The sequence below is a fragment of the Pipistrellus hanaki genome (genome assembly GCF_964339955.1).
Source record: "Pipistrellus hanaki genome assembly, chromosome: 9".
Taxonomy (NCBI): Eukaryota; Metazoa; Chordata; class Mammalia; order Chiroptera; family Vespertilionidae; genus Pipistrellus; species Pipistrellus hanaki.
The window spans coordinates 43,944,910-43,972,490 of record NC_140511.1 but is presented as its reverse complement, the minus strand read 5'-3'; the positions used below and the strand labels follow the sequence as shown (position 1 = coordinate 43,972,490).

Below are 27,581 nucleotides of genomic sequence, written 5' to 3'. Positions count from 1 at the left end.
AAGGCGTTAGTTCCAGGCCCAAGGTAAAGAACTTGCTTAAAGTCACACAGCAACACGATTACCTGATTACATCTAGAAAAAGAGCCCACAAAACATAGAGTTAAGTTCATGGAATCCTGGAGGTTGATCTCATGTTCAAAAATCACCTTCCCAGTACACCACAGCATCTTATTTATTAGGCAGTAATTCTCTTCATAGGAAACTCAGTCTTCCTTTCAGGAAAATGGGCACAAGGATGCACACCCACTCACTAGGGGAAGATAACTGGACTGCGTCCCAGAGCCCAGAAGTTCCAAAGGGGGAAAAGGATGAATCCGTCCTTGGGAAAACAAGGTGCCAGCCATGGTGACAGAAGCCTTGACAACTGGGAGCCGGGGCAGACTGGGCTCAGAGGTGCCATGAGGCAGAGTCCTGAGGGAATGAGCGGCGGGGAGCAGAGAGAGTGTGTGGTCTCATCAGCCATTCTTGTCAAGAGATTCCCTCCCCAGCTGTAGTCACAGAGGATAAGGAGGCCAAAACCACAGGGCCTCATGGCTCATGCCTGCGGGGCCTCCCCACACATGCTGGCGTGTTCCTCTACTTCTCCTGCTGGGAAGTGCAGCTGGCAGATAGGGCACTGGACCCAGGACACGGGCGATGAGCTCTCTGAGGACACACACAGCACGGATGGCGAGGAAGGCGGCGATGAGGAGGGAGAGGCGAGGTGAGGAGGGGCGGTCTCTCCACAGGTGGCAGCGTGCTGGGGAAGAATCTCAGCGCTGAAGGAGCCTAAGGGGGAGGGAGAGAGGTAGGCAAAATTGGGGCTGCTCCTGGCACACCCCGAGCGGCCTGTCAAAATGCAGCTGTCTCTGTAGGAACTGAATATTTTACTTGGAGACACTGTCTGATCATCAATCCACTAAACATTCATCAAGTGTCTCCTATGTGCCTGACACTGTGCTAGGAGCCAAGGCATTTAGACCCAGGCCCGTCCTTATGGGCTGCAGTTAGAGGTAAAGCTAAGCTAGGAACACAAGTAGCTATGACGCAGAGAAGGTGAGAAGTGCTAAGCCCAAGGAGAAGGGAGAAGGCACAGGAGCTCAGCTGGAAGAGATTATCTGAGGAGATTAGAGAAGCCTTGGCAAATAAGTAACATTTGAACAGAGACTCAGACAGTAAGTAGAATTTGGACACAGAGGAAAAAGGTATGAAGGATATTCTGTGCCCTTTCTGATAGTGTTTTATTTTTATTTTTGGCTTTATTTTTAAGGACATCTTTAAGTATTGTATTGGCTCCTAATGAGCAGAAACAAGTAGAATGAGAAAAAAAATCTGATCGTGTTTTATATTGTTTCGTTCCACGTTTCTCCTTGAGGACATGGCCCCTGTCCCTGCTGCAGCTTGGCCAACACAAAGTGAGCAGGTGCCCAACAAAGACTTGTATGTCCCTGCACGGCAGACAGAGGCTAGGAGTCCAAGTTCAAATGTTTCCTGGCAGCATTCCCAGATCCATCCCCCCTCAGGGGATGCCTCGAGGTCCCACAACAACCGCCTGTGCCCAAGCAGCTTACCTGCACAAATGGGGCACTCTCCACTCTCCTGGACACTGCCAGTTTGGGCCTGCCGTCGGTGGGGTTCTCTCCGCCCTGCCTTTGCTCTCCCCTTCCTGTTTGGCTGAGAGTTTGAGTTGGATAAAGGTCTGTGAGGAAGAATAGTCAAAGACCAACTATTAGCAAAAGGCCACAAGGGCCGAAGGAACCTTACCTTAAATTAGGGTGAAAAAAAGGTAACTAGTTGGTGTAGAGCCAGAAGCCCTGCGTTGGAGTCCTGGCTTTCCCACTTGGTGAATCAGACTTTAGGGAAGTCATTTAACCTTTGAACATCTGAGAATAGAACTTCTATTAATGCCTTTAGGTTTATTACATTTTGATGCATATCCCATAAAATTCATTCTTTTAAAGTACACTAGTTGATGGTCTTAGGATATTCACAAAGATGTGAAACCACCAGTTATAGAAGTTCACATTTTTGTTTGTTTGTTTTGTTTTTATTAAGGTATTTGTGTACAAATCTTTCCATTGCCCCCTCCACAACCATAAATGCCCTCCCCCCCCCCAGAGTTTTTCCTCCATTGGATTTGCTTATATGCATTTTTATCACTCCCAAAAGGAACTCCCCACTTTTACCAGTATATCCCTACAGACTGTATATGTGTGTGTGTGTACGTGTGTGTGTGTGTGTGTGTGTGTGTGTATGAGGCCTGATGCACGAAGATTCATGCAAGAATGGGCCTGCCTTCCCCTGGCTGCTGGCACCGCCTTGGCTCTGGCCAGAGCCGCCTTTCTGCCTTCCCACGCTGCCCAGAGGCTGAGAGCTGCTGGGGCAGTGTGGAATGCCTGGGTCATCGCCATGGCAATGATGCAAGTGTCCTGCCCCACCCCTGGCCACTCCGCCCCTGCATATGCAAATTAACCCACCATCTCTGTTAGGTTAATTTGCATACTCCTGACTGGCTGGCGGGTGTCATGAAGGTATGGCCAATTTGGATATTTCTCTTTTATTAATGTAGATACTACCTAATAAAGAGGGAATATGCTAATTGACCTTCATGCCATCACAATGATGGCGGCACCCACAGCCATTAAGGAGGGAATAGGCTAATGGACTGCCCCACCCTCAAAGATGGCAGTGCCCTCGGCCATAAGATATTAGCACCCAGCCGAAGCTGGTTTGGCTCAGTGGTAGAATGTCGGTCTGCAGACTGAAGGGTCCCAGGTTTGATTCCAGTCAAGGGCATGTACATTGGTTGCAGGCACATCCCCTGTAGGGGGTGTGCAAGAGGCAGCTGGTCGATGTTTCTCTCTCATCGACGTTTCTAGCTCTCTATCTTTCTCCCTTCCTTTCTGTATAAAATCAATAAAATATATTTTTTTTAAAAAAGATATTAGCGCCCAGTCCCCTCAGCCTTCCAGGGTGTAAGGCGCTAGCTTCCAGAGTTCCCCAGTCCCCTCAGCCCACCAGCTGTCCAAGGCCGGCCCAAGGTGCAGGCAAGCCTTGAATGGCAGCTTCCCAGCTGCCTATGGCCAGCCCAAGGCGCAGGCAAGCTTCAGATGGCAGCTGCCCAACCACCGAGGGCTGCCCAAGGCTCAGGTAACCAGGGCCGGCCGAGGCTTGCGCTGCTGGCAATGGCAACAGCAGAGGTGTGATGGGGCATTGCCTTCCCCTGATGGCCGGGTTGCCTCCCGCCCCTGAGGGCTCCCAGACTGTGAGAGGGGGCAGGCAATGCTGAGGGATGCCCCCTCCAGTGCATGGATTTTCATGCACTGGGCCTCTAGTGTGTGTGTGTGTGTGTGTGTGTGTGTGTATCCAATACATCTTCTTTGTCTATTTGAAATATTTTGTCTATTTGAAATATTTTTTAAATTAGGTTCTTTTGTTATTGAGTTGTAAGGTTTCCTTATATATTATAGATAGAAGTCCTTTTACAAATGTATGATTGGAAATATTTCCTTACATATTCTATGGGTTATATTTTTATTTTTTTGAGTGTCTACTGAAGCAGAAAATATTTAAATTTTAATGACGTCCAACAAGTACCATGTACTCAGCTTCAAATTCTGGTTCAGTACAGGGCTACCTCCTTGCTCAGCTCTAAGCCTGACAAAATGTGGACAAGGACATCTTTTCTCTACTACCCTCTAGGCCCAGACTAGGAGATGTAACTGAAACACGAGTGGGGAAGAAGGACAGGTGAAGGGCAGAAAGGTGTGGGGAGGTGTTATGGGTCTTTCAGGTTGACCTGCTTACCTGCGGGCTTGTACTTTTTGTCTTTTCCTCTTGCCCACATCACTCTCTGAGTTTTGCTCCTCTGGTCTGGGCTCTGTGTGAGAAAGCTCATTTACAAAAGGGCCTTCAGCCATGGCCAGCACAGCTCAGTAGTTAGAACATTCAATTCCTGGTCAAGGGCACATACCTGGGTTGCAGGTCTGATGTGTAGGAGGCAACCAATCCATGAGTCTCTGTCACATCAACATTTCTCTCTTTCTCTCTCCACCCTCCTCCCTTCTCTGCCATTCTCTCTAGAATCAATGAAAAAACAAAAATCCTCTTTCCAGCAGTGAGGATAAAAAAGTAAAGAAAACAAAAACAAAAGGGCCTTCACAAATGATGTTCCTTCTTTTAAAAATATTCTTTCTATCCTCTTTTCCTGGTTAATTCTCACTCTAAGCCTTAGAGGAAATGCTAATTCCTATGAGGACGTTTCCCTGGGTTCTCTACTCTAAATGTGGTCATCCTGTCCTGCTTTGGCTTTGAAGCACTTAACACAGTTTAGATTTCCCGTGTGACACCGACACAGCCTCTCCATTGGGGCAGGAGCACTGCTGTTTTATTTGCTGCGATACCCCTGGCACCTAGCACAGAGCCTTGCGCGGAGATGCTCAATAAATATGTCAACTGAGTAATTATAACAAAACCCAGCCACAGCCATCTGTCTGGTAACTCAACACATGAAATACTGTGCATGGTGTTTCATATGCTTCCAAGTGCTTCCATGGCTCCAGTGCCCAGCCTGTAGGGTACCTAAAAAGAGTTTAGTTTCCTTCCATTCTCCATCTCTTCAAATAATAAAACACATCCTTCTTAATGGGGCAGGCAGCTTCTGAAGTGACTGCCATTGATCCCTGCCTCCCGGTATTCATGCCTCCCCGAGGGTGTGGGCAGGACCTAGTAACTCGTTTGTAAAGAACAGAATTTGGCAAAAGCGATGGGATGTCAACTTCCGTGATTAGGTTACAAGACTGGCCGCTTTCTCGCTAGCACTCTCTTTCTGTTCCCTCTGCTGAAGCAAGCGGCCATCAATACTATGAGATGCTCTGAGGAGGATCTCTGGCAGAGGAACTGCGGGAGTCTCAGCCCACCAGCCATGAGGAAAGGTAAGTGAGCTAGGGGCCGATCCCTGCCAGTGAGCCCGGAGGTGACTGCAGCCTGTGACACACCCAGAGCCGGGGACCCGGGTAAACCACGCCTGGAATCCTGACCACCAGAAACTATGAGATAATAAAGACTGTGTTAACTTTTGGGGGTAATTTGTTATGCAACGACAGATAACCAATGCACCCTGTTTCTGCAATGAAATTATATACTGATGATTTCATTAATTTGTTCAGTTCCTTGGAATGATAAACCACTTCCTTAAAATGTTTTCCCCCCAGTGAAGCAGTGAGTGAAACCGAGGTTTTCAGTGAGAACTCTACCTGTTTTCTCTCTCTCGCTATCGAGAACACAAAGAGCTCTGGGGCTCCCATCCCAGTTCTGCCGCTGATGAGCTGTGTGATTCAGAACACTTTACCTCTCTGCATCTCAGCTTCTTTTGTAAAATGAGTACAACAGTATCTATTTCGAAGTTTGTGGTGAACAGCAAATGGATAAAGTTAGTAAAAGTGTCCAACAATGCCTGGTGCAAAGTAAGAACTCTAAAATGTTTAGTGCTTTCTTCCTCTGTGACAAAGCACACTATTCCCCAACTCTATTTCTCCACAGACCATCACCCTGACTTAATTGTCCTTCTGAGATGATCACAGAACATTAACACCGCAAGAGGCCTAAATACTCTTTGGTTTAGTTCCTTCACTTTGAATATTAGGGAATTGAGGCCCAAAATATAAGGATTTCTGATTCCTAGGCTAGTGTTCCTTCTTCTTTCTTTTTTCTTACAATATGTTTTATTGATTTGAGAGCGAGGAAGGGAGAGGGAAAGAGAGGGAAAGAGAGAAGGAAACACTGATAGGTTTGCCTCCTGCATGCCCCCTACTGGAGAAATGAGCCCACAATCCAAGCATATGCCCTGACAGGGAATCAAACCAGCGACCTTTTGGTGCATGGGACTACATTCAACCAATCTATATATATATATATAAAAGCCTAAGTGACAGTCTGACCATTCAACTGATAGCTATGACATGCACTAACCACCGAGGGGCAGACACTCAGTACACAGGCATGGAAACATGGAACAGACTGGTGAATCTCAAAGGGAAGGGGGGGAGGGTGGAAAGAGATTAACCAAGGTTCTTATATGCATACTAGAGGCCAGGTGCACTGGCGGGGTCCCTCGGCCTGGCCTGTGGGGATTGGGCTGAAATTGGCAGTCAGACATCCCCGGAGGGGTCCCCGATTGTGAGAGGGTGCAAGCCAGGCCAAGTGAACCCACTGGTCCCTTGTTTTGTTTTTTCTTCTGGTAATAAGACACTGAAAATTGTCTTTTCTCTCAATTGAAGTCCCATTGGTGAGGCATCCCTAAAGAGCAGAGGGGGATTTGAGGAGAAAGGATGGTGCTAGGGAGAATAAGGAGCCAAAGGCAGGTCCTGGGGCCTCACCTGCTCTGTCTGGATGACTGGGACCTGGTTCCGCAGGGTGGTTTTTTGGGCTTGCCACACTGGCTGGAGATACCCTGTGGGCAGCTGAAAGCACCATGCGGGCTGAACGCCCCAAAGGCCCCGGTTGCAGCTGCTTTAGGATATTCCTAAGGTCTGAAATTTCCTTAGTGTTCCTGCAAGGAAACAGAGTACTTGGTTTCACTCAGAACAAAGACTCCATTTTGCTCACTCAAGTCAGTGGCATCTAACCAAGAAAACCAGTTTAACATATAGATATTGGCCTGGAGGATGTGATTAATTGGGGGAACCCAGGTGGGGCTTGCATGCTTGCGAGCAACCTGGTAGTTTTTCTTTCCCAGGTGAAAGAACTGAAAAATGGCTGGGAGACCTCCATTCTGGCAGCTACATACGTTTGGGAATCTGGGAAGAATGTCCTCCGGATGGAAGGATTAGCCATCCAGGGGCTGGGACCAGACTCTGAAGCATTAGAAGAATCCTGAAAAGAAAATAGAGAAATATGAAATACAGACATTCACCACCAGGGGATGCTGTCACCTAGTGCCAAGGATACTCCCAAACCTGAGGACTTCAGCTCAGTGAGTGGATGTATCTGCTACAACTTGTACAAGGGCACCTTGGCTTGTGTGTGCACACTCTCTTGCAGCTCTAAGATGTGAGATGGGTGATTTTGTATACTTTTTATTTATTTATTTTTATTTTATTTTTAAAAATATATTTTATTGATTTTTTATAGAGAGAAAGGGAGAGAGATAGAGAGTTAGAAACATCGATGAGAGAGAGAGATCAGCTGCCTCCTGCACACCTCCCACTGGGGACGTGCCTACAACCAAGGTACATGCCCTTGACCGGAATCGAACTCGGGACCCTTCAGTCCGCAGGCTGACCTCTATCCACTGAGCCAAACTGGTTTTGGCGATTTTGCATACTTTTTACCCCAATGCTAAGGGTTTTGTCATGATCCCAAAAGAATAAGTGCTGATGGGGAAAAAGGGGCTATGGGATTGATATCATGTGCATTTATATATATAAATTTGTAGCTATATAAAATTGATTCATGTAGGTATAAAACTCAAATCACTCATCTCTATACACATCTATGTGAGAGAAATTATACACACATATTTCTTTATATTTTAAAGTAGTTCTGTTTTGAACTATTTGGGGACATTTTTATCATTTTTCTAAATACTATTTAATAATATTGTTTAATATACATTATGATTTATTTTGTGAGCAATTATTTACCTAAAGTTATAAACAGCCTACCAATTTCTAGCCATCTATAAAAAGAGATGTGTATATATGTATGGGTATATAGATATATGACACATCTTTTTCTAGCATTAGCCACTATATCTATCACAGGTATTTTATAAACCTCTCTCCTTAAAACTCCAGGAAGGTCTATGTGTAATAATCATACAATAGATCAATTCCACTGTACAGTACATAGATTTTATTTGTGTGGAATGCTACAATTTTTAAATTCTTTGTCAAAATGCAATTTATCTGTTGATTCATCTGTGGCTATGTCCTTTTTTATTTTTCCAAATTTCCTTGAATTTAAAAAATTAAATATTTTTTTCTTTAATTTTCAGCTCTTATTTTTTTAAATGATTTTTTAAAATGTATATTTTATTGATTTTTTTACACAGAGGAAAGGAGAGGATAGAGAGTTAGAAACATCGATGAGAGAGAAATATCGATCAGCTGCCTCCTGCACACCCCCTACTGGGGGGGGATATGCCCGAAACCAAGGTACATGACCTTGACCAGAATCGAACCTGGGTCCTTTCAGTCCCCAGGCCGATGCTCTATCCATTGAGACAAACTGGTTAGGGCCGTGGTTGGCAAACTGTGGCTCACGAGCCAGATGAGGCTTTTTGGCCCCTTGAGTGTGGCTCTTCCACAAAATACCACGGCCTGGGCAAGTCTATTTTGAAGAAGCGGTATTAGAAGAAGTTTAAGTTTAAAAAATTTAACTCTCAAAGGAAATTTCAATTGTTGAACTGTTGATATCTGGCTCTGTTGACTATTGAGTTTGCCAACCACTGGGTTAGGGCAATCACAGATTCTTTTAAAGGTAAATATCTTTCTTGTAAAGCATGACCTTGGCCTCATTATGCAAATTTGAGAAATAGTTTTTTTATTCACATTCATTGTTTAATATTTTCTAATTGGAAATTATTTTGCAACCTCATCTTGGGCCTTGCATTAATTTTGAAATACTTTGTTTACTTTACCAGGATTTTTCTTTTTTCCTTACCATGTCTCATAAATTTTAGAGTGAATACTATACAGGGTAACTAGCTGGATGTGTAGAGATGGTTATTTAACTCTAAATGCGATTAATCATTAGGAAATGAGCTCTCCAGCACAGGCTAAGTGGGGCCAGGTGGCCTGGGTTCAAATCCATTCTAAGTTTTATTTAGCAGTGTGACCTGGGACATCCCACTAAACCTCTCTGGCTTCTGTTTTCCTTATTGGAAACTTGGTGATCATAAAAGACCCTACTTTACAGGATTACTTATATTTTCACTATACCTTACCATTGGAATGATTACATATATATATATTTTTTTTTAAGCCTATGGCACTTTAGAGGTCATAAATCGTAAAACTGAGTGCCATCAATTTGTTACCGTGTATCAATCCTCTCTTGTAGAAATGTTTCAGGATCTCCTTTTCCTGTAGTCTCATTGAGGTATGTAAAACAAGTTTCATTCTGCCACTGATGTTGAATGCCTTTCTGACATTATGGCTCTGGAGTTGCTGACTCCTTTCCTTCTTGATCCCCCCATGGTTCTAAAGGCGCAGAGTAATTTACTAGCCTGGTGCTTTAACCAGCTAAGCCACACAGCCAGCACAGGTGCAGAGTAATTTAGATGGCCAAAAATGAAAAAGACTCTATACAGTATTTGTCCTATAATTAGGGAGATCGTCTGTCCTAGTTTGCCTGGGAAGTCGTGCCTATTATGTCTGTTGCCTCAGTATAATAATTATTATCATTTAAAAATATTTTTATTGATTTCATAGAGGAAGGGAGAGCGAGAGCGAGAGCGAGAGCGAGAGCGAGAGCGAGAGAGAGAGAGAGAGAGAGAGAGAGAGAGAGAAAACACATCAATAATGCGAGAGAATCATTGGCCGGCTGCCTCCTGCACCACACACTGGGGATTGAGCTCACAACCTGGACATGTCCCCAGACCAGGAATTGAACCGTGACCTCCTGGTTCAAAGATCGATGCTCAGCCATTGAGCCACACCAGCTGGGCTCAGTATAATTATTAAAAGCACTCTTTTTTGGTCTCAGTTTGGATGACAAGTTTTATGATACTCTGTCTACAACTCCCCTCTGAAAGGTCATTTACATAATGAACATGTACACTCAAAGCCTACCTTGTTCCAGCTGCTAGGAATGCATCATGGAACAAGACAAACAGGTTCCTAATCTCACAGAGCTTCCACTTGATTGAATAGCTCTAGCTCCATTCACGTCAGCTCCAAGTACTGAGATATGGACCTGGCAGAGCACACTGAACTGCTTCTACTGGCCTTTTGCGTTATTTATCCCTTTACACAATGAAGAGTAAATCTCAAACCACGCTTTCCTTGTCTCAGCTCCCTGGGTCTCTCCTGTGGCTGTACAAGAGCATATTCCTCCTCTGTCTGCTCTAACTCCCCTTTCTCTTCCCAATGTCCAGTCTCTTCTTTTTCTCAGTAACCTCTTGTGAGGTTAGGAGTGACACTTGTGAGGTTCACTCCTGAGAACTGAAATTCTTTTGGTTATGTCAAATGTTTGAAGCTTCTAAAAATGTACAGTGTGCATAGAGGTACTGTGGTTAAATGATAGGAGGGTCTGAATTCTGGTCTCTACCCAATTTTGACGTGCTGTGTGAATTTGAATATGTAAGTTTCCCTCTCTGAGATGTCAAATGAGGTGATTAGGATTTGATGATCTCTTAAGTATTTTTCTATCTCTAGAATTTTATGATTCTAGTTTTGTGTGATTATATCTTCATATTTATTTGTGAGTGAATTGCAGTACAGGGTACTAGCTTGGAAAGATAAATGGAGACACCATTGATAGGAAAGGAGGAGTCAGCCCTGGCTGGTGTTGCTTAATGGTTGGAGCGTCTGCCTGGGCAGTAAGGGGTTGTGGGTTTGATTCCTGGTCAAGGGCACGTGCCTAGGTTGCAGGTTTGATCTCAGCCCTGGAGAAGGCATGTGTTGGAGATAACCAATGGATTATCTCTCTCACATCAATGTTTCTCTTTTTCTCCCTTCCTCCTTCCCTTCTCTCTCTGAAAAAACAATGAAAAAAATATCCTTGGGTGAGGAGTAACAAAAACAACAGCAACAACAAAAAAGGAGGAGTCATAATATGCTTAGGAAGAAAGAAAAATTAGAAAACTTGTTGAGAAAAGGAGAGATAAATTGGTTAGTTACTGACAGCCAGAAACCTATACATCTTTTAGGCAGCATAGGTGTTTATTGTAAAGGGAGAGAAAGCAGGAGAACACATGAAATTGCAAAGCACAGATCTAAGAAGAGGTAGGTGGGTTAGCGAACAACAATGACAGAGGGACTGTAGTGAGTTCTGGTTGTTTTGGGTGCTAAAAGGAAAAGTCTGATGAAAGCTAGAGTCTCCAATAACCCAGAAATAAAGTATAAGATTAAGTTTGAATTCCAAAAGAATTAAAAATATATATTTTTATTGATTTTTTACAGAGAGGAAGGGAGAGGGATATAGAGTTATAAACATCGGATGAGAGAGAAACAGATAAGCTGCCTCCTGCACAACCCCTAGTGGAGATGTGTCCACAACCAAGTTACATGCCCTTGACCGGAATCGAACCCGGGAACTCTCAGTCCACAGGCCGATGCTCTATCCACTGAGCCAAACTGGTCAGGGCCCCAAAGAATTTTTTAATGGCTAAATAACAATGGCCCACCAGCTCTGTGCAAACTATATTGAAGGCTCACTCACTTGAACCTTTCGCATGTAAAAGGGAAGGTATGCACTCCTACCTTTAAGAAAGTGTAGCGAGCCCATTTAAGTTTGTATTTGAATGTATGTGTGTATATGTGTGTGTATAACTCAATCAAGCACCAGCTTCCTAACCAGAAACTGAAAGGATGATGGGAAAATATTAAGTCCTTACTCCACCACTGTACATACCTGGCTCAGCCCAGAGCTCACAGGGGCTGAGGGATCCACCACAGGGTCATCTAAGGAGTCCAGAGAGGAGCACACACGCAGGAAGGCCAGGCCAAAGGACTGATGACGCGTGAAGGGTTGGGAGCAAGTCAGGCGAAGTCGATCCCATGATTCACCTGAGGCTGGAGCCAGGAAATCATCTCCAGGAAAAGAAAATGAGGGGGACAGGAAATGTATGAATGGGAGGGAGAAGGGTCAATACCGAGGAGCGGAAAGCAAGGACAGGGACTATATAAACTCCAACAAAAGTAATAATGAGGGTTCTCAGTAACTGACCCCTCAGTCCTTGGTGCTCAGGGTTTGGCAGTGCCAAACAGGCCAGTCGGGGTCCTCTCAGACACCATCACTCCTCCCTGTCACAGGTCCACCCCATTCCCAGCATGGGTATATCCTATTCTACACTTCTCCAGGGACCTCAATGTCTCACTTTAACAGGAAGTATCTGTAGTGTTACTTGCTCACTGGATTAGATGATCTACATCTACCCTTCCTGGACCATGAGACTTCAGCCTCCCACAAGCACTCCGTGCACTACGCTCGCACTCACAGTTTCACACACCAGTACTTCAAACCCTCCTCACCGTCAATTCCCTGCACTATCTATTAAGACCTCATCTCCTCCACCTTGTATGCCCCTCCCTGATCATTCTTCCTTCACATTACAAACACCTCCAGTTTAAACTCAAACGAATCCTAAGTCCCCAGAGGCCAGGAGTTCAGATCTTATGTGGTGCCTAGTGAACGCAGAGATCTGCATAGAACAGAATTCAGGAAACACTACAGGCTACATAACTATTAATATATCATATAGCCTCCTATCACTTATGTAAACATTCATCCTACACTCACACTTACCTTTATACAAACAAAAGCACACTAGTCACAAATGTGTTTTCTGCATCCGGCTTTACTGAGTCATGTTGAGTATAAATATATATCACAGCTCATAAATATCCCAAGGGATCACATTTTTTCATCATGGAGAACGCATCACAAACACACTGCATGCATGTTCACTTGTTAACTAGTCCCTGTTCCCCCATAGACAGAACTAACCCCTGCATAGGTTCCCTCCCCCAGTATATGCCTACCAGCCCTCTACTGCACTGCAGCCTTTCCGCATAATCTGCCTCTCTTGCTGAGTCTCTCCCATTTCTGCTGTTGCCCTCCTTACCATCTTTAAACATGCGGACCCCGGAGCGGTTTTTCCCCTGCTTTGAATCAGCTCGGGACATGAGCATGGTTGCAGGGAGCAGGGTGACAAAAGGTCTGTCCAGGGACCAGGAAGAACGGCCTACATCAATTTGCAGGAAAGCACAGCCACAGTTACCTGGGGACAAAAGGTTGAGAGAAGGGTAAGGGTTATAGGATGAGGGCTCCCCTGACTGTACACAAGGGAATCAGGTGGGAAGAGGACATTTTTCCATTCTAACTATAGCTAACGGAAGCCCAGAAAGGCCAAGCAACACAGTGAGCCAGGAACTGAAGTGAAACGAGACCTCAGCCCCAATAAATGGCATTGTGAAGGCAGGTCCACCATGTTCCTCCTGGCCAGAAAGAAGCCTTCCCTTGGCTGACGACACTCGCTGTTTCCCTGTCCTCTGGCTCTGGAGGCAGTGCCAAACTCTTATCTCTCTCTCTTTTAAAAAAATATATGTTTTATTGATTTTTTTTACAGAGAGGAATGGAGAGGGAAAGAGAGTTAGAAACATCAACGAGAGAGAAACATCCATCAGCTGCCTCCTGCACACCCCTTACTGGAGATGTGCCTGCAACCAAGATACATGCCCTTGACCGGAATTGAACCTGGGACCCTTGAGTCTGCAGACCGATGCTCTATCCACTGAGCCAAACCCGTAGGGCTCTTATCTCTCTTAAATCCTTGCTAGGGAGGCTCTGGCCAGGTAATTAAGTTGGTTAGTGTCATCCTGATACACTGAAGTTGTAGGTTCGATCCATGGTCAGGGCACATACAAGAATCAACCAATGAATGCATCAGTAAGTGAACCAACCAATTGATGCCTCTCTCTCCCTCTCTCCCTCCAGCTTCCTTTCTCACTCTCAGTAAAAAATAAAAATAAAAATAAATAAATAAATAAATAAAAAGAATTTAAAAAATAAATCCTTGCTAGGGAGCCTGCCATCTCTCTGTCCTGACAGAGCTGAGATCAATGTTCTTTGTCACCTCTCTAGTCCAGAGAATTCTAAGGCCAACCTTTTCAACCCACAAACTCCTATGAAGCCTTCCTGGATGAGCCAGCACAGTCCATCCCCAGTATCCTCTTGACATTGATATTTAGAAGAGTATACATTCTATTTGTTGCATTTAGTTATGTCAATGTCCTAAGGTTTCACCCAGACCACCCAGATTAAAGCAGGGGAGGTATGTTGCCTAATTTAAGGAGTGCCATTCACATTCAATTCTATGTGAATGGAATCCTTAGAGTTCTTGCCAACACCACATCCCTGCCCCAAGGGCAAGGGCCTCCAGTTAAGGCTGACCGGCCAGCCTGAACTGAGACATTTTGGTGGGATTTGGAGGGGAACGTTACTCCTGTGTTCTTCTGCAGAGGCTCCTAGGCCCCAGAGAACTCACTCACCCACATCGATGTAGCCAATGGGCACTGCCCTTTCCAGCTGGAGTTCTACTTTCAGTTGCCCACTCTTGTCCTGAGGGCAACTGAGCCAAGGTCCCCTCTGTTTGTCTGGGTTCAGCAAGTTCTCCACAGGATATTTGGGATCCTAAGTCAGAGAGAGGAGAGCATCAGGAACCTTCCTGAGCCCAAGGGAACAAAGGATGCCCGTGAATAAGGGGTCCCTAGACTCCCAAACCTTTCCTGGCATCCCAACATGACAGGAAAGGCACCAGACCGGAGTCCATAGGGATGTAGCATCACACACCAAGAGATTTACAGACACTGTTTTCCTCTGTGTCATTTACCAGACTATCTCATTTAATTCTCAGAACAACTTTAGGTGGTTACTATTATTGCTTTGTAGTTAACAGATCAATAAACTGAAGCTTGGGTTCAGAAATTTACCCAACACCAAAGGCCAAATAACCAATCTGAATCAGAACTCCCAGGTTTCTGAATCTAGAGCTCTTAACCACCACACTATACTATTATTTATTTATTTATTTATTTATTTATTTATTTTTAATATATTTATTGATTTCAGAGAGGAAGGGAGGAGAGATAGAAACATTAATGATGAGAGAGAAACATTGATTGGCTGCCTCCTGCACACCCCCTACTGGGGATCAAGCCCGCAACCCAGGCATGTGCCTTTGGCTGGAATCGAACCTGGGACCCTTCAGTTTGCAGGCTGACACTCTATCTACTGAGCCAATCTGGCTAGGGCCTATTTTTTCTTTTTTTTTTTTTTAAATCTTCACCTGAGGTCTTCGGGAGAGAGAGCGAGAAAGAGAAGGAGAGAGAGGGAGAGAGAGGGAGGGAAGACGGAGGGAGAGAGAATAAGAAAGAGAAATATTGATTAGTTGTCTTTTGCAACCTGCTCCAATCAGGACTGAACCTAACCGTGAATCGAACTGGCAACTCTTAGTTTTACAGGATGTAGTTCAATCAACTGAGCCATTCTGATGGGGCTTCATTTATTTTTATTTTTAAAATACTCACTTGAGGATATGTTCATTTATTTTAGAGAGAGAAAGTGAGAGAAAAAACCCCCACATCAATGGGAGAGTGAAAACCAATGTCAAAAGACTACATGCTTTATATGAGTTCAACTATATAACATTCTGGAAAAGGCAAAATTATGGAGAGAGTAAAAAGTTCAGTGCTTGATAAGGGTTAGGGGAGATGGAGGGATAAAATAAGAGCACAGAGAGTTTTTAGGGCAGTGAAATTACTCTGTATGATACTCTGATGATGGGAATGAATAGTATACATTTGGCAAAACCCATAGAATGCACAATATCAATAGTGAACTCTAAGGTAAATTTTGGACTTGGGTGATAATGATGTAGGTTTATCAGCTGTAACAAATGCACCCCTCTGGTGGAGGAATGGTGGTAATGCTGGCGGCTATGCATATTTGGGGGCAGGATGCATATGAGAAATCTCTTTATTTTCCATTCAATTTTGCTGTGAACCTATAGCAGCTCTAAACAAGTATTTTTGTTGTTAATCCTCCTCACCCCAAGGATATTTTTTCCATGACTTTTTAGAGAGAGTGGAAAGGAGGAAGGGGAAGAGAGAGAGAGGGAGAAAGAGAAAAACATTAATGTGAGAGAGACACATTGATTTGTTGCCTCCCATATGTGCCCCCATCCCCACCCCCCCCAGGCTGGGGATTGAACCTGCAACCCAGGTATGTGCCCTTGACTGGAAATTGAACCCACCACCCTTCAGTCCGGGGGCTGACACTCTAACCACTGAACAAAACTGGCTAGGAGGAAAGGCAAAGATTTGCATCTAAGTTTACAACTGATGGCTACAAATAAAGCGATTCATTCAAAGGCTGCAATAGCAATACCGAGATAGATAATTTCAGTTCTAACCCGAAGTCAGGTATTTTTTGGTGGGTAGGCCTTGAGCAAACTACTTTCTCTCTTTGGATCTAAATTTCTTCATCATAAGTGGAGAGACTAGATTCATGGTCTTCAATCTTGTTTTTTTTGTTTTAGCAATAAAACCCTTCCTTTTAGCCGAAACTGGTTTGGCTCAGTGGATAGAGCATCAGCTTGGGGACTGAGGGGTCCCGGGTTCGATTCCGGGCAGGGGCATGTACCTTGGTTGCGGGCATATCCCCAGTGCGGGGTGTGCCAGAGGCGGCTGATTGATGACTCTCTCTCATTGATGTTTCTAACTTTATTTCTCTCCCTTCCTCTTTGTACAAAATCAATAAAATATATATTTAAAAAAATAAAATTAAATAAATAAATAAATAAAATAAAACCCTTCCTTTTAACTGAAGTCTTATACCCAAGTGTGTGTGTGTGTGTGTATGAGTTTTCAATAAATATAAAGCACAACTCTGGTTAAAGTACAGTTTGGGGACCTAGTTCTCCCTTCAACTTCTAGAAGTGGGTCCACACAGAGTAGAGTTGGAAACCACAATATTAGAAGATAGCTAGCCTGGTGGGCATGGCTCAGTACCTGAGCATTGACCTATGAACCAGGAGGTCAGTTTGATTCCCAGTTGGGGCACATGCTGGGGTTTCCGGCGTGCAGGAGGCAGCTGATCAATGATTCTCTGTCATCATTGATGCTTCTCTTTCCCTCTCGCTTCTTCTCTGAAATCAATAAAAATATATTTTAAAAAAGAAGATAGCTAATGCTCTCTTGAGGAGCCCTAACTGGCTTGACTCAGTGGATAGAGCATCAGCCTGTGGACTCAAGGGCCCTATATCCCTAGGAGGTTGCAGGCTCGATTTCCAATAGGGGGCATACAAGAGGCAGCGAACCAATGATTCTCTAGCATTTTATAAGGCTGACACTGTGAAGAAAACCATTTAGACTGACCATATAGGTAAGGAGGATGAGAGTAACTTTTATTCCATTTCACTTAGGAGTTGATACAGTAGTTCCTAAAGACACTCTCAGGGTCTTTCTGAAAGGTGTAGCGAAGCCTATGAGGGTCATAATGACCAGGAAGTATTAGGGTCTAGAGGCCCTGGAGGCTAAATACTCCACCATGCAAATGATACTGCTATGAAATGCAGGCTAATCGGACCCAAAATGTCAACAGCAACCCTTGAGAAAGACTAGGATAACTGAAGGGGAAGAGTGGGGAGAATGGGTAAATGGATAGGGAAATGGCAGTAGAGGAAAGGGAGGGAAGTCCTTATCAACACGGATTGGTGCTGGGTCCTGGCATCCAGCTGAAATCAGGATAATCAGGATTTCCTGAAAGTGGACTGCTAGGGAGAAGGCTGAGGTCACCTGTGCTGATGGTGCCGATATCCTCACAGGTCAGGGACGACATGAGTGTCCTGGTCTGCTCTCAGTGACAGAGTGATCCTACAGCTTTGCCAGTTCCCTCCAAACTAAGGGTGAAATCTGAGGTGGTTTCTTTTTTTACCTTGAGTTCCTGAGAACACTTTTTTTGTGTGTGTCCAGCGTTGCTCTGGGAACAACCTGAGGGCCAGAGCTATGTTCCCTCACTTACACTCTTGACTCCCAAAGAAGGGACAATGTGTCTTCTATTAGACTGTGTGTTTCCTGAAAGTGGAGCCAACTCGCCCTGCCCCCCCTCTCTGTTCAGTCACCAAGTAAAAACCATGTCTGCTACTTAATATACCTGAGAGGATAAAGGCCTGTGAGGAAGAATAGTTATAGACCAACTATTACCTGAGAGGAAAATGATACCACGTGGCTGATCTTCACAGGAGCCATGGCAGGCCCAGCAGATGTCCCAGGTACAAGGAAAAAATGCTTTCTCCTGAGATTTCTTCTGTCACCACTTTGGCACTATCTACATTTTGGTCCCGTCAGCTTCTAGAAGAGAAAGAATACTACTCCTGAAGAGAACAAACGAAAAATAAACTAGCCACGGCTGTTCCTCTGGTAACAGTAGTTATTTGCAGCAGTCGGACTGTTACAGGTTACCATGACTACCAGGATGGAGGACAGGAACCAGATCTGCACCAACTGATTAGATTCCAACAAATGGAAACAACTGGAATGCAACCACAGGGCAATAGACCAGCGAGTACAAAAGATATATTGGTATGTTAGTGTTGGGCTTTTGTGTAGGTGAGCTCCCAAACATTTAAGGGCATGAATTGTGCCTTCAATCATTCATCTTTATATCCCTAGAGCCTGGCACACAGTAAAGATGTGCAACAAGCCGAAACCGGTTTGGCTCGGTGGATAGAGCGTCAGTCTGTGGACTAAAGGGTCCCAGGTTCGATTCCGGTCAAGGGCATGTACATTGGTTGCGGGCACATCCCCAGTGGGGGGTGTGCAGGAGGCAGCTGGTCGATGTTTCTCTCCCATCGATGTTTCTAACTCTCTATCCCTCTCCCTTCCTCTCTGTAAAAAATCAATAATATATATATATATTAAAACAAAATAGCACAAATATGCTTAAAAAAAAAAAAGATGTGCAACAAATGTTCACCTAAATATATGATGCAGTTGTCTTTTAGTTGTTGTTTTCTTCCCCAAAAATGCATCTTCCTAATTTAGCTTTGCATAAGTCACTTAGAAATCTTCAATGGCTTGCTGATGGCAGGTACTTAATAAATATTAGTGCAAGTTGGCCCCTCAAACATCCACAATGTAGATCTCTACATTCCCTGCTTCATCTCCTATTCCTTTCATCTGAGGATTTTCTTTATTTAATCTTAAAAGCTCATATGGGTATTTGTACTTTTGTCTTTTGCTAGAGTTTTTATGGAAAATTTTTAATATATGCAAAAACATACATATTAGCATGATGTTCTCTCATGCATCCATCACCTGGCTGCAACAATTCCTTGGCCAGAGGTGTTTTAAAGCTGTCTGAGTGTCTATAGATGGATCTCTCTCCAAATATTTATCTCCTGCCCTTTTAACTCATGTGTGTTGCCCAGCTGGCCCCTGAATATAGGTCCATGACCCACTATACTCCTAGCCTCAGTGGTCTTCTTGCCTCCTTCCCACCAAATATTTTTCTCACCTCCAAGATTTTGCTCATGCTATAACCTCTGCTTGGAAAGCTCTTTACCTTTCCCACCTGTCAAATGAACTGTATCTCTAATTGCTCAAATGTCACATCCGTGCTGCCAACCAGCTCTAGGTGACAACTCCATCCTCTCAATTCTGCATTACAATTATCTGAATATATGTCTTATATCCTTTGACCAATTGTAAGCTCTTCACATCTGATCCACTTCTATGTCCTCAATGTAAGAGGAAGGAACTTGCAGTTCCAGACTAGCAAATAGCTGTTAAATTAATGACCCTAAAAATTGAGCCCCAAAGGGCCAGTAGTCATGGAACGCTCAGAGTGGGGTAGTAACAGACTCTTAGCGAAGGGCATCTAAAGGTCAAGCGTTCCTCCCAGGTCACATTCAATATGGTGCCAAGGCTTCAAAAAGAGAAGAATGCACGATGAGTCCTGAGTTAGCTTTCTAGGCCTTTAGATTAATTAGAGCGGATTATTCCCATAATAGGGGCTTACTGTACATTCAACAAATTTTCCTATTCTATGCTAGATATTTGAAATATAAAAATAAGTAAGATATAATCTGTGTTTTGGAGAAAATTCCAAGTATACATTTATGATGTGATGTGAAAATGTAATCATTTCTCATCACCAACATACTGATGTCTGACCTAGCCAGCCCCCAAACTAACTACACTGTAGGCTTAGAGACCCTGAAGCTGTCAATGTTGGATATTTCATTTAGTTAATATTTTAGGGGCTGTCTGGTAGATACCAGGTTATATACTAGGTGCTGCATACACAGAGGTGAATAAGACATACACACTATTTTTCATGAAGATCACTGTCTATCAAATTGCCTGTAGTTATCCAAGGATTAAGTACTTTCTACCCTCCTTGCCCCAGCGTATGGACTGTTGCTCTTGTTTTGTTTTGGTCAATGGCTTGTTTACTCCGTCTCCTCACTAATTAGTGAGCTCTTTGAGGATATGGATTTTTGGCATTTTCATCATCTCCCACACCTCAGAGAGGTGCTGAAACACAAATAACCATTGAAAAGAGTAATTAATAAGTCAATATAATTCAAATCAGCATTTCAGCAGAAGTTTCTGGCAAACATGACAAACTCATTAATCAATAAAAGGCCACACGTTGGGAAGACAATTCTAGAAAGAAAGATTAAAGGAGTTGAACCCCACTTCTTTAATTAAAACATATTATCGATAGAAACAAGCAGGTAGATAGATACCAGAAAAAGACTCATATATGTAAGAGATTGTAACAAAGAGCAGAATCATGATTCTGTCAGATAAAAGATGAATAAATGGTCTTCACAATGTGAAGAAAAATAAAAAAGACTCCTATCTTATAACATATTTGAAAAATTATACTCAAATGGATCAAAGATAGAAACATTAAAAATACTTTAAGGGAACACAAACGAGGCTGAAATACAAATGACTGACTAAAAGAAGATATTTGCAATATATAAACTTGGATAGTATTCAGAATATATATTCTGAATACTATCCAAGTTTCAGAAACTAGTAAAAAAATTAGTAAAATTTTTTTTTACTAATTAGTAAAAAAAAAAAAAAAAAAAATAGTAAAAAAAAAAAAAAAAAAAAAAAGGGCAAGCAGTTCAAAAGAAAACTGGAGAAAATATATAAACATACAATTCACTTAAGATGAAATCTGAATGACCAAAAACCCATATTAACAAATCTTGGCTTCCCTGCCAAAGCTGGTTTGGCTCAGTGGATAGAGTGTCGGTCTGCGGACTGAAGGGTCCCAGGTTCGATTACGGTTAAAGGCATGTACATTGGTTGCAGGCACATCCCCAGTAGGGGGTGTGCAGAAGGCAGCTGATCGATGTCTCTCTCATCCATGTTTCTAACTCTCTGTCCCTCTCCCTTCCTCTCTGTAAAAAGATCAATAATATACAATATATATATATATATATTTTTTTTTTTTAAAAAAAACCTTGGCTTCCCTAGTAATAAGGAAATTGCAAGTATATTAAATTTTTAAATGTTTTTAAAAATTAAATGTTTACAATAAAAAGGATTGGCAATAATGTGGGGAAAAGAGCCCTCTGATAAACACTTCCAGCACATCTTAATTCTGACAAGCTATATTTCCAGTATTTAACTTATTTGAACCGTGCAGCTCTAGAGGAACTCACATGTGCATAAAAAGACACATACACTGTTTCTAATAGCAACTGAAATGTTATATATCACCCAGTTGAATACTATTAAACAGTTAAAAGGAATACCTTGATGTAAATACACAGAAACATGGACAGACCTCAAAAAATTAGAGTGAAACAATTACAAATGATACACAGAAAATAGCACTTATGTTCATTAAAAAAGTTAAACAATACAATATGTATAGTTTGTACATACACTTTTTTTGTTTTAATGGACTGAGAGAATACCAGCTAATTAAACTAGTTGCTTCTGGGGAGGATGAAAGAGTAATGAGCCTGAGAATAGAGGACAGATAAGTTCAACTTTTAACTGTATTATTTTATCTTTTTAAAAAGTATATTTTTATTGATTTCAGGGAGGAAAGGAGAGAGAAACATCAATGATGACAGAATCATTGATCAGCTGCTTCCTGCACGTCCCACACTGGGGCACAAGCCCACAACCTTGGCATGTGCCCTTAATAGGAATGGAACCTGGGACCCTTCAGTTCACAGGTGGAGGCTCTATCCACTGAGTCAAACCGGCCAGGGCTAAAATATATTCTTATTCATTTCAGAAAAGAAGGGAGAGGGAGAGAGAGATAGAAATATCGATGAAGCAAAAAAAATCATATACAGGCTGCCTCCTGCATGCTCAACTGGGGATCGAGCCTACCACCTGGGCATATGCCCTGAACAGAATCCAACCGTGACCTCCAGATTCATAGATTGATGCTAACTCACTGAACTACACCGACCGGGCTTACTTTTTCTTTTTTAAATATGAGGAAGCAAATAGATCATGTCAATAGTTATGTGGGGTAAAGGTATAGATATAATATTCTTTGTCTTAAATTTCACATAGTAAAAATAATTCCCATTTTCAGAAAAAAAAACAAACACAAAAACATTTTAAGTAAATAAGATGGCTGCAGATGGTCAAAATATTATCCTGTAACTTCCAAATAGTTGACTAGCATTCTAGTCTTGTGAGCCCACAAGTCATCCTAGCTCTATGCATGGGATAGCTGCAGCAGGGATGCCTAGGGGGCGTGAGCCTGATAGCTGCAGGCTCGGGACGTGTTGGGTCCGGATGGACAAATAACAGGTTTTTGGAAATGAATTGCAATACTAAGCTATAAATTGGAGTGCAGCCCAGAAAATATGATGTATAAGAAGGGGGGAAAGGTAGGTGCTGGAGATGCAGGATGTGGCGTAGGAAAGAGTACCTAGAAGTGTGACTTGGATCCAAAGACTTGAGACCCGAAGAAGCAGTTTGGGGGCCGTGGAGGTACAGCAAGGCTCTTCAACTTGTAGAGCCTAAACCGCTCGCTACTTCCTCTGCTCCTCGGAGCGCGCTGTTCTGGCGACTCCTCCTTTCTTTCGGCCACTACCCTGCCATCAACAACCCCCAACACCCTTCACCGGGGCAATGAACCTTAAAGAGCCACCGCAGCTGAGATCGTGGTCCACAGACACATTCTCCCGCCAATTCGTCCCTTTGACCTCCGCCTTCTGACCCAGAGAGCTATTCTTCCGCCTCTCGAAGCCCGGGAATTCGTTCTGGGGCCTCAAAAGCCGCTCTTTCTGAAAAATGACTCCCTCAGAGGCAAGAAGTCATGTGCCGTGAGCAGAAAGGTGGGTTACAATAAATTCTCATTCACTACAAATCTGATCCAGAGCGGAATGAAAACTTCCGTGTTAGTTGCAATGCATTCTGGGAAATGTAGTTCTTAGCCTCCACGCCTCACTCTTTGGAGCCTAGAGTGAGGGAGCGTCTCGAAAGTTGACGGATTATGGACCCTTCTCTTTCGTTCTCCAAAGGGGAGAATTGTTGAAATATTTGCCCTGAAAATAATACAAGCTCAGCTTCTCATTTTCCAAGAACGCTCCCCGCGCCGAAGCTTGGAAATGCGAGGGAACCGTTCCTCCTTGACCTTTGAGTGAGTATCAGGTAGATGGTCTCTTAGTCCCTGTCAGGTCTCGGCCTGTCTCGATGCCCCGCCCCCTCTGCCGGAGCCTACGCTGCTGATTGGCTAGGAGCCCTTGAGCAGCGGAAGCAGCTGGCTCGCGGGCTGACGGGGGAGGGGGAGACCTGTGAAGATGGCGGCAGTGGTAGAGCTAGAGGTTGGACGAGGTGCTGCCGGGGAACGGGAGCTGGATGAGGTAAGAGTCGAGGAGAGACACCGCCTAAAACTGAAAGGAGGAGAGTGGTGGTATCGGGAATAATTCATTTCCTAGGGTAGACGGGACCGGGAGAGGGAAGGTGCTGCCTGGGAGGCGGATGCGCGGAGAGGGAAATCTGAGGTACCCTGGACTCGGGGACGCTAAGGCGGTCTTGTGGGAAGAGGACTGACGGTAACCTCATGGGTAGAGATGGAGGACACAGAGAGAAGCCAGATGGATAGGAGTGTAACATTTGAGATTATTTAGCTGGGGGCCGGCCCTACGTTGGAGCTCAAGGGTGGAGGAGGTAGCTTGGGTGTGAGGGGCGTGGATTTCTGCAAGGGAAGGTTGGCTTTACCTGCGGAAAAGACTGACTAGGTTTCAGGTGGGCGTTGAGGATGCGGTCCGGGGAAGGGTGCTAATCTACTAATATTACAGCTTTGAGTTATTAAATGTAAGAGCTATTTTATTTATCCTTACAGCCTAGGAGATTGTACATAATGTATGCTCAGGAAAGTTTGGGTCAACTAATGAACAAATGGATGAATGAATAACTGCATACTAGAATTTACCCATTCACTCATTTAACAAACATTCGGTATCGCCTTTGTGCCTAGTCCTGGGCTAAGTGACAGGGCCACAAGGGGTCCTCCTATTGCAGAGGCCACAGTCTAGGGGTGGGAGACACACAAGATTAGTCATCGCGTCAGATATGCCCTAATTGTAAGAAGAGGGGACCGGTTCACTTTGCGCTGAGGAAGGCTTCCAGGAGGAGCTGCGTCTTAAAGGATAAATGATCTCTATCTCCATCTAGACCACATGTGTCAAACACAAGGCCCGCGGGCCAAATCCAGCCCGCCAGGCCTTGCAATGTGGCCCGCACCGCGCTGTCATCACTGCACTCCGCTGTCAGTTTATGACATTGTCAGTTTATGACTGTTCAGTAAACCATTCGGCCCGCGATTTAGGCTGGATTTTAGATTTTGGCCCCTTCTCTGATTGAGTTCGACACCCCTAATCTAGACTCATGACTTCTTTGAGGGTGAGCTTTGGGAGGGTCTCTTTTACGTATCTAATGGACACTTAACAACAGCTGTTGTCAAGGACCAATTACCAGTGGTCCTTGAAGGAATCAGGAGAAAGGAGATACCGAGTTTGAAGGGAATAAAGGGACAGTGCTAAGAAGCAGAGAAGGTGAGAAAGGAAAGGGAAGAGATTCTGAGGCCAGAGATACATTCATAGCTGGGAGTGCTTGTAGTCTTGCACATGACAGCATATGAACAGCACTGAGGAAGGGAACTGTCAGGAATGGAACCAGTGGAATGTCTGGGGGATCAGGATTTTCGAGGCCCTGACCACGTTTTGGATGGTGGGGTTGGTGGGGAGGATTGAGGATGAGGCCCAGAGAAAGGGAGTTAGAAGTGGACTTGAGAAGCAGACTGTTGTTTGGTGGCGGGATGACTTGAAGGTTTTGGTTTATCTGATTGGGATCACTAAGGTTGGGGGTGGAGACTGAAAAAAGGACAGGTGGTCAGAAGAGGAGTTGGTTTTTAAAGCAGGTGTTAGTACCATAATTCCCAATTACTGGAGAATAAGGGTGCTTGGATACCACTTGGTTGGTGAGGTGGTCGTGCAAATGACCTCCAAGACCTGTACCACCCTTAAGTTTTTGTGCTTACGGTTGGATGCAGTTCACAGATATCTTTGAAAGTGCTTTGAAAAAGGTAAATACTGTATTGAAGTTATATGTGTTTATTAGTCATGGGCTCTCCTTTGAGGGAGCCTGATTTCAGTTATACATATCAGGGTTTTTGACGTGAGACATTTTTTATCTTTGCTTCTTAACTTTTCTTCCCTATTTGTTTTTAGAACTTAAGAGCTTCTAGTGGCGTAATATACTTCTAGAATCTAGAGTGTCATGTCCAGAGGTCAGTTTTATTTGTAACCTCAGGCATTCATCTCACAAACTTCCGTTACCTGTTACTAAGAAAGAATATGATTTGTTGTCTGGAAATTCTGTAGGGGCTGATTCTGTCCTTTGTGTTTTTAAGAAAATAACTCTGAAGCAGGAACAGTCTTCCCTTCAAGCTCCAAACAAGATCCCTCCAAAAACAGGGGTCTCCTCTGGGGGACCTTAGTTTGTGTGCAAATTTCTACTAATGTCTCTCCAGTTATTTCTTAACAGCCTTAACTAGTGAAAGAAGGTGAAACCCATCCTTCAATTAGTAATTATGGGGATCTGTTGTGCACTGGGAAATCACAGATGCATAAGCCAGGATCTTTATCAACTTAACAGTATAGTGAAGGTAGACATGCAAATAGCCCCTTACAATACAAGTTAATTGCTATAATGGAAGTGTGTAACAAATTTACCAGGTAGTGGGGCACAAGAGACAAGCATTTGAATGAGCTACGGGGAATCTTTAGGATAGAGATATGTTTACAGAAAAGCAGTGATTTGCACGTGGCATCAGAGTTGCCTTCCTTTAGCACTTTCTGCTAGTTAGGGACTATAAAAGAGTAATGGATAGCCTACCGTAGCAAAAATTCTGTTGTTACTCTTTGTCACTCCTTTGGAAAGACTGCTCATGCTTTGGTTTGTTCTTTAGACTGTAGTACCTATGGTTTTCAATATCAGATGCCCTTAGTATGATAAATAGTCTGGAACAACAGTCATCAGTTCATTCATAATCCTTTCCTCTTTTTTTAAAAATATATATTTTGTTGATTTTTACAGAGTTGAAGGGAGAGGGAGTTAGAAATATCAATGAGAGAGAAACATCAATCAGCTGCCTCCTACACACCCCCTAGAGGGGATGTGCCCACAAGCAAGTTGCATGCCCTTGATCGGAATAGAACCTGGGACCTTTCAGTCTGCAGGCTGATGTTCTATCCACTGAGCCAAACCGGTTAGGGCCTTTTTTTCATTATTATTTTCTTAAATAGTTAAGGTAATCTGGGCTTTGCTAGCTGTTTCTCCTGTTTTAGAGAGGTGGATAGAAAAGAAGGGTTAAGAAAAGAGCTATTGATAAAAAAGGCTACTGCTTGTTGAGTCCTTACCATAAACCAGCTTCTGTTGAAAGCCCTTTACTTTCATTATTTCATTTATTACTAACAGTAGCCCTGTGAGTTAGATGGTATTAACCATTCTATATCTAATAAATAGGGAATATGCAAATTGACCACCCTCACACCATCATACAGATGGTGGCATCCACAGCCAATAAGGAGGGAATATGCTAATTGACTTCCCTGCCCTCAAAGATGACGGCACCCATAGCCACAAGATGGCGGCACCCAGTCCCCTCACCCCTCCATGCATGAAAATCAAGTGCACCAAGCCTCTTATATATTTTATAAGTGAGAAGATTGAGGCTAGGGAGGGTGAGTGACTTTCCTAGAATTCCAGTTTAGGAGTGGGGAAGTGCAGATGCCAACTCAATGCTATCCTGAACTTATTAGCCAATGAGACACTGAGCACCTTGATTCCATTTCTTTCTCCATGATTGTACTCTGGGGATAGGTAATTTAAAACTGTATGGTCTCAACTATATGTGAAAATTGATATAATACATTTGATAAGTGACTTATTTAAAAGAGCATTTTGAGTCTCATTTTTGTGAGGTAAGTTTTATTAGTATTCCCTGTTTATGATCAAAGAAGTTGAAATTCAGAATATTTGAGATACACCAGTGGTCTTGCAGCTACTAAGTGGTATCACTAAGCTTTTAACCCATTTTTATAGATTCCAAAGTGTTCGTTTTCCCTCAGTTTAAAAAACTGAACTGTAGACTCATTAAAGTAAAACTACTTCTGTTTTTATATACAAAAGTCCTAGCATTAAAACATGAAGCAGCATTTCATTCTCGAGAGTTTCAAAATGGAGACTAACAAAAGTAATATTGGTTTTCTATACAGGTCCTTTAATTTATAGATAATCTGATTCTGTTGAACCCCTGGTCATGAGGAGTGATTAGCCCAATGGTGGTTAGGGAGATGAGAAATGTGTCTA

At 43.4% G+C, this 27,581-nt stretch overlaps 2 protein-coding genes across 7 annotated transcripts in view; one reads left to right on the top strand and one right to left on the bottom strand.

The window, feature by feature from the left end:
* Positions 1 to 154: 154 nt before the first annotated feature.
* Positions 155 to 23,119, bottom strand: XNDC1N (XRCC1 N-terminal domain containing 1, N-terminal like). 4 transcript variants are annotated; one of them, XM_084894236.1, is made up of 10 exons: positions 22,633 to 23,119; positions 17,910 to 18,079; positions 14,196 to 14,337; positions 12,770 to 12,925; positions 11,557 to 11,735; positions 6,767 to 6,852; positions 6,357 to 6,529; positions 3,787 to 3,859; positions 1,551 to 1,678; positions 155 to 768 (listed from the first exon to the last, which is right to left on the bottom strand). In XM_084894236.1, exons 2-10 carry the CDS (start codon positions 17,952 to 17,954, stop codon positions 536 to 538), a joined length of 1,215 nt encoding a protein of 404 aa, XP_084750362.1. In that variant the 5' UTR covers positions 17,955 to 18,079; positions 22,633 to 23,119; the 3' UTR covers positions 155 to 535. The 4 variants fall into 4 exon arrangements, with proteins under 4 accessions (XP_084750362.1, XP_084750363.1, XP_084750364.1 ...); XM_084894237.1 differs by having other exon boundaries at positions 17,910 to 18,056; XM_084894238.1 differs by having other exon boundaries at positions 22,842 to 23,119.
* A 333-nt stretch (positions 23,120 to 23,452) lies between these two features.
* The window catches only part of RNF121 (ring finger protein 121), a 52,261-nt gene continuing 48,132 nt past the window's right edge, over positions 23,453 to 27,581 (top strand). For 2 of the 3 annotated variants that reach the window (XM_084894259.1, XM_084894258.1), the window contains exon 1: positions 23,453 to 23,569. In XM_084894259.1, the coding sequence (XP_084750385.1) occupies positions 23,507 to 23,569 (63 nt within the window). In that variant the 5' untranslated portion in view covers positions 23,453 to 23,506. The remainder of the gene's footprint in view (positions 23,570 to 27,581) is intronic. The other variant, XM_084894260.1, reaches the window with a different exon arrangement.